The sequence below is a fragment of the Zootoca vivipara genome, chromosome 6 (assembly GCF_963506605.1).
Source record: "Zootoca vivipara chromosome 6, rZooViv1.1, whole genome shotgun sequence".
Taxonomy (NCBI): domain Eukaryota; kingdom Metazoa; phylum Chordata; class Lepidosauria; order Squamata; family Lacertidae; genus Zootoca; species Zootoca vivipara.
The window spans coordinates 6,637,662-6,656,008 of record NC_083281.1 but is presented as its reverse complement, the minus strand read 5'-3'; the positions used below and the strand labels follow the sequence as shown (position 1 = coordinate 6,656,008).

General features: G+C 48.1%; 1 protein-coding gene and 1 pseudogene across 2 annotated transcripts in view; one reads left to right on the top strand and one right to left on the bottom strand.

Moving 5' to 3' along the window:
* The window catches only part of RFX2 (regulatory factor X2), a 53,426-nt gene that overhangs the window by 18,397 nt on the left and 16,682 nt on the right, over positions 1-18,347 (top strand). For both annotated transcript variants that reach the window (XM_060275360.1, XM_060275361.1), the window contains exons 2-9: positions 2,596-2,708; positions 3,303-3,392; positions 5,533-5,612; positions 7,490-7,754; positions 9,878-9,952; positions 13,349-13,530; positions 15,175-15,294; positions 16,261-16,376. In XM_060275360.1, the coding sequence (XP_060131343.1) occupies positions 2,604-2,708; positions 3,303-3,392; positions 5,533-5,612; positions 7,490-7,754; positions 9,878-9,952; positions 13,349-13,530; positions 15,175-15,294; positions 16,261-16,376 (1,033 nt within the window). In that variant the 5' untranslated portion in view covers positions 2,596-2,603. The remainder of the gene's footprint in view (positions 1-2,595; positions 2,709-3,302; positions 3,393-5,532; positions 5,613-7,489; positions 7,755-9,877; positions 9,953-13,348; positions 13,531-15,174; positions 15,295-16,260; positions 16,377-18,347) is intronic.
* LOC118087277 (protein mago nashi homolog) lies at positions 1,741-2,162 on the bottom strand (annotated as a pseudogene).

The following is an 18,347-nucleotide window of genomic DNA, read 5'->3' as shown; positions in this document are numbered from 1 at the left end:
GCAAATGTTGTCCCTATTTTCAAAAAGGGGGAAAGAGAGGACCCAAACAATTACCACCCAGTCAGCCTGACATCAATACCAGGAAAGATTCTAGAGCAGATCATTAAGCAAACGGCCTGTGAGCACCTAGAAAGGAATGTTGTGATCACTAAAAGTCAGCATGGGTTTCTGAAAAATAAGTCATGTCAGACTAATCTGATCTCATTTTTTGACAGAATTACAAGCCTGGTAGATGAAGGGAACGCTGTGGATGTAGCCTATCTTGATTTCAGCAAGGCCTTTGACAAGGTGCCCCATGATATTCTTGTAAAGAAGCTGATAAAATGCGGGCTAGACAATGCTACCATTCAGTGGATTTGTAACTGGCTGGCTGACCGAACCCAAAGGGTGCTCATCAATGGCTCCTTCTCATCCTGGAGAGTAGTGACTAGTGGGGTGCCACAGGGTTCTGTCTTGTGCCCAGTCTTATTCAACATCTTTATCAATGACGTGGATGATGGGCTTGAGGGCATCCTGAGCAAGTTTGCAGATGACACTAAATTGGGAGGGGTGGCTAATACCCCAGAGGACAGGATCACACTTCAAAATGACCTTAACAGATTAGACAACTGGGCCAAAGCAAACAAGATGAATTTTAACAAGGAGAAATGTAAAGTACTACACTTGGGCAAAAAAAAAAATGAAAGGCACAAATACAGGATGGGAGACACCTGGCTTGAGAGCAGTACATGTGAAAAGGATCTAGGAGTCTTGGTAGACCACAAACTTGACAGTGTGATGCAGCAGCTAAAAAAGCCAATGCAATTCTGCGCTGCATCAATAGGAGTATAGCATCTAGATCAAGGGAAGTAATAGTACCACTGTATTCTGCTCTGGTCAGACCTCACCTGGAGTACTGTGTCCAGTTCTGGGCACCACAGTTCAAGAAGGATACTGACAAGCTGGAACGTGTCCAGAGGAGGGCAACCAAAATGGTCAAAGGCATGGAAACAATGCCTTATGAGGAACGGCTTAGGGAGCTGGGCATGTTTAGCCTGGAGAAGAGAAGGTTAAGGGGTGATATGATAGCCATGTTCAAATATATAAAAGGATGTCATATAGAGGAGGGAGAAAGGTTGTTTTCTGCTGCTCCAGAGAAGCGGGCATGGAGCAATGGATTCAAACTACAAGAAAGAAGATTCCACCTAAACATTAGGAAGAACTTCCTGACAGTAAGAGCTGTTTGACAGTGGAATTTGCTGCCAAGGAGTGTGGTGGAGTCTCCTTCTTTGGAGTTCTTTAAGCAGAGGCTTGACAGGCATATGTCAAGAATGCTTTGGTGGTGTTTCCTGCTTGGCAGGGGGTTGGACTGGATGGCCCTTGTGGTCTCTTCCAACTCTATGATTCTATGATTCTATGTGTTCTTTTATTTAAAATGCATCTCTGGGTTATTTGTGGGGCATAGGAATTCGTTCATATTTTTTTTCAAAATATATTCTGGCCCCCCACAAGGTCTGAGGGACAGTGGACTGGCCCCCTGCTGAAAAAGTGACCCCTGATATAGGGTACTAGCCTAGTCCCCCTAGTCCGGTGACAATGTGCCACTGGATGGAAATAGCTTCTTTTGTTTGTTTGTTTGTTTTAGCTTTAATTAAATTCACTCTGTAAAAAATCTGACACACATAAAACCAATGAGAGATAAGGAATGGAAAGTGACTCCGCCGCAAGAAACTTGACAGTACAGATTTAAATCCATACAATTTAAATTGGCTTAATCTTGAAGTGTAATCCAGTGAGAGTGAAGACAAGGCACTTGAGGTCCTGGACAAGGCAGTAAAACACTCTTAGACCTTATGGATCCTTGGGCTGAGAACCAATTTTTGACGCGGTAAAAGAGATGTGTTCACTCCCAATTACAATTTCCATCTCCTGCTGGCCAACTCTGTCAGGAGGAGGGCCTATGGCATCATCTTCTTTCGTGATTTCACTGTTCCTCTCTAGCTGTTCCATCACACATTTGTGTACATAGATTTCTTTTCTGATCACGACATCATTTTTTATCATTGCTGTTGTTTGCGTATCTCGGTTTCCCGTCAGGGCAGAACTCAAACTCGAGAAACTTGCGGCCGAACTTCCCCCTTGTTGTGCCGAATGTAATAACGCAGATAGAAATCGCTTGCCATGGCTGCATATGCCCACCAGCCCACCGAGAAACCAGCATGCACCCTTAGCTTCTGCTGTTAATTAAAAACTGTCTCTTTATTTTGCAATTTATAAATTGTGAAAATATTAATATAAAAAATAGTATTTTGATATGGCAGTAAATTTATGTGAAAAGAATTAAGGAATAAAGGGGAGGTAGGGTATAAAAGATAATGAGTTTTTTGTTTTTATTGTAACATGAAATTGCAATCACAAATTTATGTTATAATTTTTATCTTATTAACAGATTGTGTAAATTTTATTTTCTTTCCTTTTCCCTCCCCTCTTAAGTTGTACCCCTTTTCGGTATTTGTTTATGGTATGTAATAAGCATGGAAATAAGCATGAAAAAATAAAACAATTTTAAAAAACGGTGTCTTTGTTCCCCCCACCCCATCATCCTCTCTCTCCTAGAGCCAGGCATGCAGGAGTCCGAGGGCGGCTCAGATTCCACGACTCCTGTGGCGCTGCGAACGTCGGCATCGGTCCAGGCCCCTGTGGTCCAGCCAGTGCCAGCATCCCAGCAGGTAAGGAGTCCTCCATCCGCTCTCCTCTCCGAGCGATGCCTTCTTGCTTTCTTTAACTCCGAGCCTTTGGGCGGAAGAGGGGGGAATCTTATCTGCTTGCTGCCTCCCACCACCACCAAGCTGGCAACAGGAATAGGCACCACAGGGCATCTACATAGCGTGAGTTTGCAAACCACGGTTTAGTGCGCTTCCCCATTTGACAAGCCACGGTTATAACCCTAACTCTGCTTCCAGAGGTCCCTGCCCTATAGAAATGGGAGTGGGGAGTGGGTGGGAAACAGCCAGTTCTAAACCATGGCTTTTATGTGTGGAAGCGCAAGTGATGGTTTTAAAACCATAGTTTACTGGTGATGTCTGGAAAGAGCCAGTGTTTAGTGTGTATCCTTCAGTGTTTGCCAAGTGTTCAGCAGCAGCCTCTGTTGGATACAGCGAGCTGCTTGCAGGCTGTTTGAATTTTCGGCTTATTGCTAGATTCCAATGTTGTTTCCTTCCAGGGTTTATATGCGTGTTGAACGCCGCCTCGAGGGATGTTAGCAGAGAGGTGCTTTTGTAAAGGCACCCAAAAGGGTGATTCTGTGTTTGTTTGTCTTCCAGAGGGTTTTGGTGCAAGCTACAGGCTCCACTCCGAAAGGGGCGCAAATGCAGCAGCTGTCCGTCCCCAGAGTCCAGCAGGTTCCACAGCAGGTAATGTCCATTTTGCAACAGAGACCAGGTCGCTCCCAGACTTCAGCTGAACCCTGTCCTGGCTTCAGAAAAAAAGTCAAACGGAAAAGAATAGACCATATTGCACCATCAAATGTCTTGGTTTTGGGATAATAGCGTAAGAACTAATATACAGTGGTGCCTCGCTAGACGAATTTAATTTGTTCCACGGGTCTTTTCTTATAATGAAAAATTCGTCTAGCGAATCCCATAGGAATGCATTGATTTTTTTTTTAAAAAATTCCCCATAGGAATGCATTAATTGAATTTCAATGCATTCCTATGGGAAACCGCGATTTGCTAGACAAATTTTTCATAAAACGAATTCGTCTAGCTCGAAAAATCCTTTCGTTAAGCGGAAATTTCGTTAAGCAGGGCATTCGTTAAGCGAGGCACCACTGTAACCTTAAATTGCAAAAAATAAAAAATAAACTCTTGAGATTGTTCTCACAGCACCATGTGGATACCTTTTGAACCTCCCCCCCTGTCCGCAGATTCGTCACTGCCTGTAATTAAACCCATTATGGTGGTGTCATCAGCAAACTTAATAATTGCAGTAGATGAGTCAGATGGAATGCAATCATACGTACGGTATATAACGAATACAGGAATGGACTTAGCACACATCCCTGTGGAGTACCAGCGCTGAGCTTCAGGGAGGTAGATGTAACAGGTCCAATCCTAACTCTTTGTGTCCGATCTCTCAGAAAGTCTTTTGTCCAATCACAGATGTTAGAAGAAAGGTCCAGGTCCCTTAACTTTCTGATGAGAATGTCCGGAAGGATGGTATTGAAAGCCGAGCTATAATCAATAAAGGGGAAAAAAAATATTTCCAGAATGAATTTCAACCAAAAAGGTCCTACTCAGCACCTTAAAAACGAGGCATTCATTGAGGTTTCAGTCCTCCCACTACCTGGGAGTAAGTACCATTGAACTCAGGGGCACATACTTCTGAGTAGACACATTTTTCAAAACGTAAATCAGAAGGGGCAGGATTCTCTCTTCTTTTGATAATTTGGGAAGTCACCTAACAAATGCAGGCCTGCTCTGAATTAGTTGACATATGTATCTATAGATTATTTATGACCTGGTGTTTAATTGGCATCCTCAAAGTTTGGAGACAGAAATCGTGCAAAGTCAAATCAGGAAACATCGCAAACCTGCTGTCCCCAACTTGGTGCTCTCCAAACGTTGTTGGGTCACAACTCCCATCAGCCCCAGCCAACATGGCCAGGGATGATGGGACTTGTAGTCCAAAACATACAGGCAGCACTTGGTTGAGGAATCATAGAGTTGGAAGAGACCACAAGGGCCATCCAGTCCAACCCCCTACCAAGCAGGAAACACCATCAAAGCATTCTTGACATATGCCTGTCAAGCCTCTGCTTAAAGACCTCCAAAGAAGGAGACTCCACCACACTTCTTGGTAGCAAATTCCACTGCCGAACAGCTCTTACTGTCAGGAAGTTCTTCCTAATATTTAGGTGGAATCTTCTTTCTTGTAGTTTGAATCCATTGCTCCGTGTCCGCTTCTCTGGGGCAGCAGAAAACAATCTTTCTCCCTCCTCCATATGACATCCTTTCATATATTTGAACATGGCTATCATATCACCCCTTAACCTTCTCTTCTCCAGGCTAAACAGGCTGCCTTAAATAAAAAACTACAAGAGCCACCACTTTTTTTTCCCCAAACGAAGCATGAAATGCTTGTCTGAATAGAGCATCCTTTAAGGGAGCACCAGTGGGGAAAAGTTGCTTGGCAGTGACTCTCAGCCATACTGACTCTCGCTTGGACTACTGCAATGCGCTCTTTGTGGGGCTACCTTTGAAGGTGACCCGGAAACTACAACTAATCCGGAATGCAGCAGCTAGACTGGTGACGGCCGCTGAGACCACATAACACCGGTCTTGAAAGATCTACATTGGCTCCCAGTACGTTTCCAGGCGCAATTCAAAGTGTTGTCCTGGGAGAGGCTTTTGCTCAACTAGGGTGCAGGGACACGATACTATTTTGCCCTCCTTTGCGCCTCCCAGCCCAGCGAGCTGGCAGGGTGCTGAGGCTGTTGTAGCGACACAGTGGCAAGATTTCATGGCTGCTGCCATCTCCGTGGCTTTCTCTTAGGTGCAAACGGTACAGCACGTCTATCCAGCTCAAGTCCAGTACGTGGAAGGAGGAGAAGCTGTCTACGCCAATGGGACCATGTAAGTAACCCTCCCCTCACTTCCCAGTTAATGTATTGGCCTGAATCTAAGGCTCACTTCCCCCAAAAAAATTCCGACCGTGAAAGGTTAAAGGGCGGCTTAAATTCGCGACCTTACAAAAACGGGCTTTTACAAGATCGCTGCTGGAACTGACATACGGTTGGACGAAACGGGTGTGAGTGCCTTTGGAATTTTAAGGAAGCGGCTTATATTCGGGGATTGTCCTTTTTTTTCCTCCCCCCCCCCCGGCACTGAATTTCAAAGGTGCGGCTTATATTTGGGCATGCACCGAATTATACAGTATTTGTTTGTTTCTTTAGATTCAAATACACACCCTGTCCCGTCCCCCCTTCATCCAGGTGAATACTGGGGCAATGTACCATACGTATAGCATGCCCAATCACCTTTCCACCTCTGCCTCTGCCCCACCCCCACCCCCGAGGAGCTCAGGGTAGTTTTTTAGTTTAGAGAGAAGATGATTAAGAGGAGACAAAAGTGTATAAAATAATGAATGCAGGGGGGGAGGAGAAAAGTGGACAGAGGAATGCTTTTTCACCCTTTTTTCTGTGGTGGTGGATCTGAATGCCATAAGATCCAGTGGATCTGAATGCCATAAGAATTCAGGACAGATAAAAGAAAGCCCTTTTTCACGGAGAGAAGGGAGATAAACTCTGGAACTCCCACCCACTGGAGGCGGTGATGGTCACCCACATAGGTGGCTTTGGAAGAAGATTAGGCAAATTCATGGAGGACAAAATCTTATCAGTAACTCTGATGGCTGTTTCCACCGTTGGAGGCAGTTATGCCTCTGGAAATCAGTTGCGGGAGGGAAGAGGGCTCTTGTGCTCGGGTCCTGCTTACAGGCACACTTTCCCATAGAAAGTAATGCAAAACGGATAAATCCGTTCCAGACTTTTAAAAATAACCCCTAAAACAGCAGTTTAACGTGAATTTTACCGTCTAACGAGACCATTGATCCGTAAAATGAAAGCAATAAACAATGTACTGCAGTCACACAATCAACCAATCAATCAGTAGCTGAACTGGGTTCCACTCAGTCACAAAAACAAAACAAAAAAGCCACAAAAACGCAAAATAAATAGCAAAAGCAGACAGACCTCAGTGTGGCACTCAAATCAGAAGCGTAACACTCAAAATGGAGCACGTCCAGCTTCCAAAAAATATTCGCAAACACTTACTTCCGGGTTTGCAGTGTTTGGGTTCCAAGTTGTTTGAGTACCAAGGCGTTTGAGAACCAAGGTACCACTGCATGCCTTGCTCCTATGGAGAAGATATCAATGACTTCCCTTCTTCTCTTTCCATGGTTCGTTTTGTACATCTTATATCCCTGCATATTTTTTACAAAAAACTGTACCATTCAGTTCATTATTGCCTCCATCAAAACTTGTTTACACTGTTGAATTTATCTTAATGCTGCCAGCGTTTTCAGCCGTACACAGTTATTTCCCATATATTCAATAAAGGTTTTCCAATCTTCTTTAAACATATGTTCTTCTTGTTCTCTTATTCTGTATGTTAAGCCCGCGAGCTGCGCATATTCTGTCAGCTTAAGTTGCCATAACCTTTTTTGACACCTGGGAATTTCGGTCTGAATTATCCCCAACAGAAAGGACTCTGTTATTTTGGGGGAAGTACTTTCAAACCCTTAGGTCTTCACAGACCCGCTTGCATAACTGTCAAGTTCTCCCTTTTTTTTAAGGGAAATTCCCTTATGCTGAATAGGCTTCCTCGCGAGAAAAGGGAAAACTTGACAGCTATGCGCTCGGAAGGCCCTCCTGCCTGTGTGTTCGTAACCAAACCCCTTGTCTCTCCGTCTCCTGTCTCCTCTCCCCACCCCAACCCCGGTCTTCCGGCAGACGTGCCGCTTATTCCTACAACACCGAGGCTCAGATCTACGCCCCGAGCAGCGCCTCCTCCTACTTCGAAGCGCAGGGAGGCAGCTCTCAGGTGAGCACGGGGCCTTCGTCTCCCACGACTATCCCCTCGCACGGCATGGTGGGCATCGCGATGGACATCGGGGGAAGCCAGATCGTGTCCAGCTCGGGAGCCTACCTCATCCACAGCGGCATGGAGAGCGCCAGGCACGCCCTCTCTCACACCTCGCGCTCCTCCCCAGCCACGGTACGTTGGGGCTTGCCACCGCCGCCGCCTCCCCGGGCGGCCTGAAGTCCGATTGAGGTGCATTCTGGGAAGTGTGTGTGTGTTTCAGGCACCTGCAAGGGATGGCGGTGGTGGTTGTTGGACATTGGGACTGGCAGGGCGGAAGCAGTAGGCGGAGCCAGAGCTGGGGGCAGGTGGAGTCAACTCAATCTAGGTTCTTCCCCATCTGTGCCACTGCTGAGGAATAGGAGGGCAGGGGTGTGGGTGGTGCTGTGGTCTAAACCACCGAGCCTCTTGGGATTGCCGATCAGAAGGTTGGCAGTTTGAATCCCCGCAACGGGGGTGAGCTGCCTTCATGGGATGCGGGTGGCGCTGTGGTCTAAATTACCGAGCCCCTTGGCGGTTCGAAACCCCACGACTGAGTGAGCTCTCGTTGCTCCGTCCCAGCTCCTGCCAACCTAGCCATTCGAAAGCACACCAGTGCAAGTAGATAAATAGGTACTGATGTTGTGGGAAGGTAAACAGTGTTTCCGTGTGCTCTGGTTTCCGTCACGGTGTCCCGTTGTGCCAGAAGCGGTACAGTCCTGCTGGCCACATGACCGTCTGTGGACAAATGCCAGCTCCCTCAGCCTGAAAGTGAGATGAGCACTGCAAGCCGACAGTCGCCTTTGGCTGGACTTAACCATCCTGGGGTCCTTTACCTTTACCTAATTGGAGAACAAAACATACTGCAGAGGGGGAGGAAGCTGGGAGGCAGCCCCACTCACTGTGCCAGTTGCAAGTAAGAAAGGAGGCTGGTTGGTTCTGCCTAGGGGCTAATCAGAGTTCATAGAATCATAGAAGAGTAGTTGAAAGGCATTGCATAACCCCCTGCAATGCAGGAATCTCAGCTCAAGCATCCATGACAGATGGCCATCCAACCTCTGCTTAAAAACGTCCAAGGGAGGAGAGTTCATCACCTTCCGAGGGAGACCGTTCCAATGTTGAACAGCTCTTACTGTGATGTTTAGTCGGAATCTCCTTTCTTGTAACTTGAAGCCCTTGGCTCGAGACCTGCCCTCCAGAGCAGGAGAAAATAAGCTTGCTCCATTTTCCACGCGGCAGCCCTTGAGATATTGGAAGATGGCTCTCATATCTTCTCTCAGTCTCCTCTTTTCCAGGCTAAACATACCCAGCTCCTTCAACCGTTCCTCATCAGGCTTGCTTCCCAGACCCTTGATCACCTCAATCGCCCTCCTCTGCACACCTTCTAGCTTGTCAACATCCTTCTTAAACTGTGGTGCCCAGAACTGGACACAGTATTCCAGGTGGGGTCTGACCAAGGCAGAATAGAGTGGTACTATGCCCTGATCTGGACTCTATACTTCTGTAAATAGCTTTTTCTGCCGCTGCAACACACAGTTCAAGTTGGGGGGCCAGTGCCCCATTCACCTAGTGGATCAGCCTCCACTGGGAGCAAAAAGTTGGGCATCTCTGCCGCAGTAGATAAATAGACATTTGGGGCTCAGGTGTGTGTTGGGGTGGGCCTAAAAGCAACTCTTCTGTCTCGCTTGCAGTGTTGCCAGACTTTGCATTTACATCCCAGTGCATTGAGCCTTTTATATACCTCCCCTCGAGAAGGGAAAAATAAAAGGCTTTAAAGCTGTGCAGATTGGACTGCTTTGAGGAAAAGTTGATGGAGCTGAGCAGTACCTAAGAAGAGAAGGCTTAAGGGAGGGATGGTGGCAGATGAACCCATTGAAATGAATGAGCATGGCCAATTTAGGTCCATTAATTCCAATGGGTCCGAGTAAACCCTTTCTGCTTTCAACCCCCAAGTATTCACTGTGTTTTGATATGTGACTTTTAAATCAATGAGGGGATAGACACCTGATAAACCTATATTTGCAGCGCAAGGGGCTGTTTCTTTCTCTTTCGCACCCACTCCGCCCCCCCCCCCAAACCACCTGCACTTTGTGGCTTCTTTTGCATGCCTCCCCCCCCCAATGTAACATTCATGCTTTCCTGCGCCTGATCCCACGCCCCACTTTGCCTGTTTGAGGGACGGGCTTCACAGTGGCTCAGGCGGGTCCCCACCCCCCGGCTGTTTGTCTGATTTCCCTTCTTTTTTTCTCTCTTTGGCCCTGCCGCCGCCCCTTTTCCAGCTTGAAATGGCGATTGAAAACCTCCAAAAAAATGAAGGCATAACGTCGCACAAAAGCAGCTTGCTGAACAGCCATGTAAGTTTGCCTCCCGCCGGCCCGGCCCCTCCGTAGACACCAAGCACCCTGTTTTCCGGCTTCTGTGCACTTTTCAGAATCCCATTTACTGCAGCGAAGCACAAGCCGAGCATCTTGTGGCACTTGAAAAGCAAGCACGTGTTTCTCCCTGCGTCACCGCCCCCCCCCCCCGGTTGCCAGGAGCAAACCTCTGCCCTGTAAACGATTCATTAAATCAGTGGTTCCCAATTAGCTAAGTACTGCAGACCCCGCTATTTTCCCGAAAGCCAAACCATGCAGCCCCTGCTTTTGAAAATGTTGACATTTCTAGGGTAGTTTTTGTTGCACAAATGGTGCAACAGACCTCCTGGTATCCGCAGATCCACCAATTAAATGTGTTCCCCGGTTTTGAGCTTGTGAGGGACACACATCATGAGGCAAGGCAAGGGGGAGGGTTTTTTGGAGGGCAGCAGAGACAGATAGACTGCAGGTGGTCAGAAAGGACAACACTACCTGCTGGGAAGCTTCCCCCCTCCCAAAATGCAATATAGGAACATTGTACCTAATCAGATCCATCTACCCCAGTATTGTCTGCACTGACTGGCAGCCGCTCTGCGGGGTTTTGGGCAGAGCAGGTCATACAATCGTAGAACTGTAGAGTTCGAAGGACCCTCAGGGGGGGGGGGTCATCTAGCCCAGCCCCTTGCAATGCAGGAATCTTTTGCTTGGCGTGGGACTCGAACCCACAACCCTGGCATTAGGAGCCTCCCGCTCCACCGGCTGAGCTATCCCACATGCAGATGCTGAGGACCTTCCATGTGTGAATTTGGCCGCCGAGCTGCAGTTTCTCCCCTATAAACGAAGCCCCCTGTTTTAGCCCCTGTGGTTCCGAACAAACGGCTGATTTAAAAGGAAATGGTGGGGTGCTTCCATGGACAAGCCAGGCTGTTGAATCATTTAGCTCAGTGTTGCCTGCACTGGCTGGCAGCGGCTCTCTGGGGTTCCATGTAGGGGTCTCCCTCTCAACCTTCCTGGGGATCCCAAGGGTTGAAATCCTGGACCTTCTGCGTGTGTGAGATGGCAGGCCGCCTCCAACACAGCAATGGCCAAGCTGCCCATTGACTCCCACAAACATTAAGCCTGGGGCATATTAACTCATTTGTATGTGCTGCTAGGTACCAATCAATTACTTGCACCAGGGGCGTTGGTGGCGCTGTGGTCTAAACCACTGAGCCTCTTGGGATTGCCAATCAGGAGGTCGGTGGTTCGAATCCCCGCGACGGGGTGAACTCCCATTGCTCTGTCCCAGCTCCTGCCAACCTAGAAGTTTGAAAGCACATCAGCGCAAGTAGATAAATAGGTACCACTGCGACAGGAAGGTAAACAGCATTTCCGTGCGCTCTGGTTTCCGTCACGGTGTCCCGTTGTGCCAGAAGCAGTTTAGTCCTGCTGGCCACATGACCCGGAAAGCTGTCTGTGGACAAACGCCGGCTCCCTCGGCCTGAGCAGTTAAATCCTTTGACTGGACTTAACTGTCCAGGGGTCCTTTACCTTTACCTTTTTTTAAAATTACTTGTACCCCACCCATCTGAAAGGGTTGCCCCAGCACCTTTGGACAGCTTCCAACATACAGTGGTGCCTCGCTTAACGAATGCCTTGCTTAACGAAATTTCCACTTAACGAAAGGATTTTTCAAGCGGAGCTTGCCTCGCTAGACGAATTCATTTTATGAAAAATTCGTCTAGTGAATCGCGGTTTCCCATAGGAATGCATTGAAATTCAATTAATGCGTTCCTTTGGGCAAAAAAAAAAATTCAAAAAAAATTAAATGCATTCCTATGGGATTCGCTAGACAAATTTTTCGTTATAAGAAAAGACCCGTGGAACAAATTAAATTCGTCTAGCGAGGCACCACTGTAATAAAAATGCAGCAAATAATAGTAATATTCTTATTTATTCCCCAACCACTCTGGGTGGCTTCCAACAGAATAGAAAAACAGCAAACATCAAACATTTAAAACTTCCCAGCTGCATTCAGATGTCTCTGGAAAGTTGCGTAGTTGTTTATCTCCTTTGACATCTGATGGGAGGGCGTTCCACAGGGCGGGCGCCACCACCGAGAAGGCCCTCTGCCTGGTTCCCTGCAACCTCACTTCCCTCAGGGAGGGAACCGCCAGAAGGCCCTCGGAGCTGGACCTCAGTACCCAGGCTGGACAATAGGGATGGAGTCGCTCCTTCGGGTCTACAGGGCCTGGGCCGCTTAGGACTTTAAAGGTCAACACCAACACTTTGAATTGTGCTGGGAAAGGTACTGGGAGCTAATGTAGATCCTTAGGACTGGTGTTACATGGTCCCAGCAGTTGCTCCCAGTCCCCGCCTGGCAACCGCATTCTGGATTAGTTGCAGCTTCCGAGTCACCTTCAGAGCTTTGCTTCTGGTCAACTGCTGCTTCGAGAAATGTGCCCCTTATCCGCAGCCTTCCTTGTCTTCAGTTGCAGCAGATCTTCCTCTGCTTGACTCCTCTTTCTGCCCTGCCCTGAAGTGGTGCCTCTTCTTGCTACCTGCTGCCAAGTTAACTGCATGCTCACACCCCTTCACAGAGCTCTTGGCAGCCTCTCTCAGTTGTTGGGTTCGGGGGAGAAAGAGCAGGGAGCAACACAACAGTTGGGGGGGGGGCAGGAAAGAGCTGGAGTGTATTCCAGCGTGTGTGTTATCAAGCAGACTCCGAACTTAGGTCTGTCTGAAGCCGTCCAACACTCGCCAGCACGTTTCCTGGCAAAGCAGCTCCCGGCAGGGTTCAGGTCCTGTGCTTCATGAGTTGGGGGGCAGGAGTCTTTCCCTGAATGGTTTCATGGGCCCAGTTAGATGCCCCGGTAAGGGATTGAACCTTCTGCATTCAAGATCGCACTTGCTCCACTGCGGTTTTCCCACGACAAATTCAGGTCTTGCCTCTTGCACTACAACAACAACCAAAATCGGCCTTTCTAACCATTTGGGGGGCTTACGGTCAGACCGTAGTAGAATTTATTTTATTGCATGAAACTTATACACCGCTCAAAGCAGTTTGCAAAAGATGACACCTGCCTTTTGTGGATTTGCTTGGTGGTAAGGGGAGAGGTTCATGGAATCGAATTGTTGGATCATAGAATTGTAGCCTTGGGAGGGCCCCTGTGGATCATCTATCCCAACCCCCTGCAATGCAGGGATATGCAGCTGTCCCATATGGGGATTGAACCTGCAACCTTGGGGTCACCAGCACCACACTCTAACCAACTGAGCTATCCTAGTGCTCTCTTTTATGTTTGATTTCAATTGATGTGTGTGAACGAACAGGGCCCAGAATGCAAAATCCTCTTAATTCCTCTTTTTCCCCCCTTCTCTCCCTTAAAAATAAATAAATAAAAATTAAATCTTCAGCTTCAGTGGCTGCTGGACAACTACGAGACGGCCGAAGGGGTCAGCCTGCCCCGGAGCTCTCTCTATAACCATTACCTGCGCCACTGCCAAGAGCACAAGCTGGACCCCGTGAACGCCGCGTCTTTCGGGAAGCTGATTCGCTCCGTCTTCATGGGACTGAGGACACGCCGGCTTGGCACAAGGTTTGCAAGGAGGGCGGGGTTGCGGCAGAGGAGGCTTACTTCCCAAGCCTGTGCAACCCCCATTGTCTCTAGGCAGGGCCGCGAAAGAGCCTATGAGAGCTGCAGAAAGGCAGTATTTGCAGTGCCCAGCTCGGTGGACCCGATTATCTGACTCGGCATAAGGCTGCTTCCGGCGTTCTTATTTAAAACCAGCCCTTTGTTTTTGGAGCCTGAGGACTAGAATCCTGCTAGAGTGGGGAGGGTTAAGGAAGGACAATAGCTTATTATTATTATTATTATTATTATTATTATTATTATTTGTTATTTATACCCTGCCCATCTGGCTGGGTTTCCCCAGTCACTCTGGGCAGCTCCCAATAGAATATTAAAAACACAATAAAACATCAAACATTAAAAGCCTCCCTAAACAGGGCTGCCTTCCGATGTCTTCTACAAGTCAGGTCGTTGTTTATTTCCTTGACATCTGGTGGGAGGGCGTTCCACAGGGCGGGCGTCACCGTTGAGAAGGCCCTCTGGCTTGTTCCCTGTAACCTCGCTTCTCGCAGGGAGGGAACCGCCAGAAGACTCTCGGAGCTGGACCTCAGTGTCTGGGCTGAATGATGGGGGTATTGATGCTCCTTCAGGTACAGTGGAACTTCGGTTTATGAACACCTCGGTTTACGAATTTTCGGTTTACAAACGCCGCGGACCCATCTGGAAGGGATTAATTCACTTTCCATGGGAAAGTTCACTTCAGTTTATGAACAGACTTCCGGACCCAATTACACTCATACTTCGGGTTAAGTACGCTTCAGATTGAGTACTCCACGGACCCGTCTAGAATGGATTAATCCACTTTCCATTACTTTCAATGGGAAAGTTTGCTTCAGTTTATGAACGCCTCAATTTATGAACAGACTTCCGGAACCAATTGTGGTCATAAACCAAGGTACCACTGTATACTGGGCCGAGGCCGTTTAGGGCTTTAAAGGTCAGCACCAACACTTCGAATTGTGCTCAGAAACGTACTGGGAGCTAATGTAGGTCTTTCAGGACTGGTGCTATATGGTCTCGGCAGCCGCTCCCAATCCCCAGTCTAGCTGCCGCATTCTGGATTAGTTGTAGTTTCCGGGTCACCTTCAAAGGTAGAGCGCATTGCAGTAGTCCGTCCAAGCGGGAGATAACCAGAGCATGCACCACTCTGGAGATACAGTCCATGGGCAGGGAGGCTCTCACCCGGCATATTGGAAGAAAGCACTTGCTCTGCCTCTCCTGTCCAAAACACCAGGTAGCACCGGAAGCTCCCTCCTGATTGAAATTCTGGAGAGCACCTGCCAGCCAGTGAAAGCAATGCCAATCAACATGGACCTACGGGGTCTGACTTGGTATAGCAGAACTTTCTACGAAGGGTGCTCGGGAGTCTTAAAACGCAGAGCCACGGCGATATGAAAACCCTAGACCAGGCATCCCCAAACTGCGGCCCTCCAGGTGTTTTGGCCTCCAACTCCCATGATCCCTAGCTAAGAGGACCAGTGGTCAGGGATGATGGGAATTGTAGTCCAAAACATCTGGAGGGCCGAAGTTTGGGGATGCCTGCCCTAGACTTTCAAGTTGCTGGTTGGGTTGTTGTCGTTGTTTTTACTTAACCGATCTTCTCCCTCTCAGGGGAAATTCCAAATACCATTACTATGGTATCCGCCTCAAGCCGGACTCCCCGCTCAACCGCTTGCAGGAAGATACTCAGTATTTGGCGATGAGGCAGCAGCCCATCCACCAGAAACAAAGGTATTTGATTTTCCAAAATATAAACATACAACAAAACCATTTCCAAATCTAATTACTGAGATTACTCTGAATCTCCTGGCTTCTCCCCATCTCTTCCATGGGTCCTGTTTTCAACTGCATATCGATACTTCTCCAATCTTCCGTCTTCCTAGATTATGGTATCTATACGTTCTGTTAACATTACAAGTGTGGTCTAAACCACTGAGCCTCTTGGGCTTGCCGATCAGAAGGTCAGCGGTTCAAATCCCCGCAACGGGAGGAGCTCCCGTTGCTCAGTCCCAGCTCCTGCCAACGTAGCAGTTTGAAAGCACGTCAAAGTGCAAGTAGATAAATAGGTACTGTTCTGGCAGGAAGGTAAACGGCATTTCCGTGCGCTGCTCTGGTTCGCCAGAAGCGGCTTAGTCATGCTGGCCACATGACCTGGAAGCTGTACGCCGTCTCTCTCAGCCAGTAAAGCAAGATGAAACCAACTTTTATTTTAGAGGGGGATTGGGGAATGAATAAAGAAACAAAACAAAACTCTGGTGTGTTTTTTTGTATGTTCCTGGTTGTAGCCACTGGCCAAGAAGACGGCATCTCCACTAAATTGGCTGAGCTCGCATTTTAACCAGAACCTTTACCTAATTTGCTTTTGCTCAGAAGCAGCGCTCAAACCAAGTTGCAGCCGTCGTTCAAAATACACCCTTCGGATGTTGCCGTTTCCCCAACCGAACAACATGTGCTTGAGGTGTCTAAAAACGTGTGCGTTGGCAAAAAACGGCATACAGAAATGCGCTACGCTAGCTATGCTTGCAAACAATTTAAAAAGTGTGCGTCATTAGGAGAAATGCAAGCTCATAATGCCACAACAGATGTCTGCAGTGACTTTAAAAAAGGAGAGAAATAACCCAAAGCGATGAGGAGATTTGGAGCAGTGTTGAAGAAATGGAAGTCTCGGTTTGACGCTTTTGTCCCTCCCGACTGTAGGTACAGGCCTTCGCAGAAGTTGGACGGCCTGGCGGAGGCCGGTTCAAACAGCAGCCTACACTCCACGCCCGAGCAATCTGTTGCTGCGCAGAGCCAGCACCACCAGCAGTTCATTGGTGAGGAGCTATCTAATGCCAAGGTTGCAGGTTCAATCCCTGTATGGGGCAGCTGCATATTTGTGCATTGCGGGAGGGTCAGACTCGATGATCCTCAGGGGTCCCTTCCAACTCTGTTAGGAAATCAGTAATGATGTGTGTGCGTGTGTCTCTGTGTGTCTGTATAAATAAATACATGTGCATGTATACAGTGCCGGATTTACATATAAGCTAAACAAGCTATAGCTTAGGGCCTCACTCTCTTGGAGGCCCCCCAAAAAATTAAAGGAAAAAAACCTGGATGTACATTTCCAAAATATACAATTAAAAATGAATAAAATAAAACATACATAATGCAACAGTGTTGTCTACTCTCCTATTATGTAAATAATGGGCCCCGCCTGCTCCCTAAAGTGTCACTGGTTTGCTAATTTCTTTATATAGGGTGCCTACATTATGCAGCTCCTGCCAACCTAGCAGTTCGAAAGTACATCAAAGTGCAAGTTGATAAACAGGTACCGCTCCAGCAGGAAGGTAAACGGCGTTTCCGTGCGCTGCTCCACTTCGCCAGAAGCGGCTTTGTCATGCTGGCCACATGACCCGGAAGCTGTACGCCAGCTCCCTCGGCCAGTAAAGCAAGATGAGCGCCGTAACCCCAGAGTCATCTGCAACTGGACCTAATGGTCAGGGGTCCCTTTACCCTTTACCTTTACCTCTGCAAGGACTGGTTGCACGGCAGCATGTGCAAATGGCTTTATTAGGTCCATAGATTACCATATAGCATATATTCAACACAAAAAACAGCAGCAATTTGTTGTAGACAAAGGACAACTGGACACATAAAGGGCCCCATTACCTTCAGTAGCTTAGGGCCTCATCAAACCTAAATCCGGCCCTGCATGTATAAATTGTATGTGTGTGACAGTGGTCTATTTATATGCACACACACACAAACAATCCAAGTGCGGCCTACAACAAAACGTTGCAGTATATTCTTGTCAGCCAGCCATGCTCCTTTCTAGGACATTCATTTCCCATTCAGTCTATTTTTCCATGGCTTAGTCCTTTCTGGGCTGCAGGGGTGCCCTTCCCTCAATTAAAGGTAAAGGACCCCTGACAGTTAAGTCCAGTCGCGAATGACTCTGGGGTTGCGGCGCCCATCTTGTTTTACTGGCCGAGGGAGCCGACGTTTGTCCTTAGACAGTTTTTCCGGGTCATGTGGCCAGCATGACTAAGCCGCTTCCGGCGAAACCAGAGCAGCGCATGGAAATGCCGTTTGCCTTCCTGCCAGAGCGGTACTTATTTATCTACTTGCCCTGGTGTGCTTTCGAACTGCTGGGTTGGCAGGAGCAGGGACTGAGCAACAGGAGCTCACTCCGTCGTGGGGATTTGAACTGCCGACCTTCCGATCGGCAAGCCCAGGGCTTAGTGGTTTAGACCACAGCGCCACCCGTGTCCCTTCCCTCAATTAGACCCCCCCCCCAAAAAAATATCAGGGATAGGGAACCTTTTTTGCCTGGAGGATGATGGAAGTTGTTGTTCAGATACAGCGGTAGTTGGACCCAGTGGCCCAGTGATGGCTTCCCACATTCCTGTTTAAACCCACACTTTATTTAGACCCTTGAGGCTGTAATCTTGTTTTGTTTTGGGGGGGGGAAAGGGCCATAAATTAATTGCTAGAGCACGTCGCCTTTGCGCAGAAGGCCCCAGGCTCAACCCCGGGGGGAGCTGGGAAAGAATCCTTTAAGAAAACCAGGAGAAGTGTGTTTAGCACAGATGGAACGATGGCCGGGCTTTAAGATGGCAGCCCTAGCAGTGAGGACTAGCAATTTGCTTCATCCTTAGGGGGGAAAGCAAATGCATCCATGGTAGAGCATCAGTCCCCGGCGTCTCCAGGGTAGCATTCCTGCCTGAAAACCCGGAGACCGGCTGCCAGTCAGTGTTGACGTTACTGAGCTAGATGGACCCAACAGTTTAGCTTGTTTTAAGGCA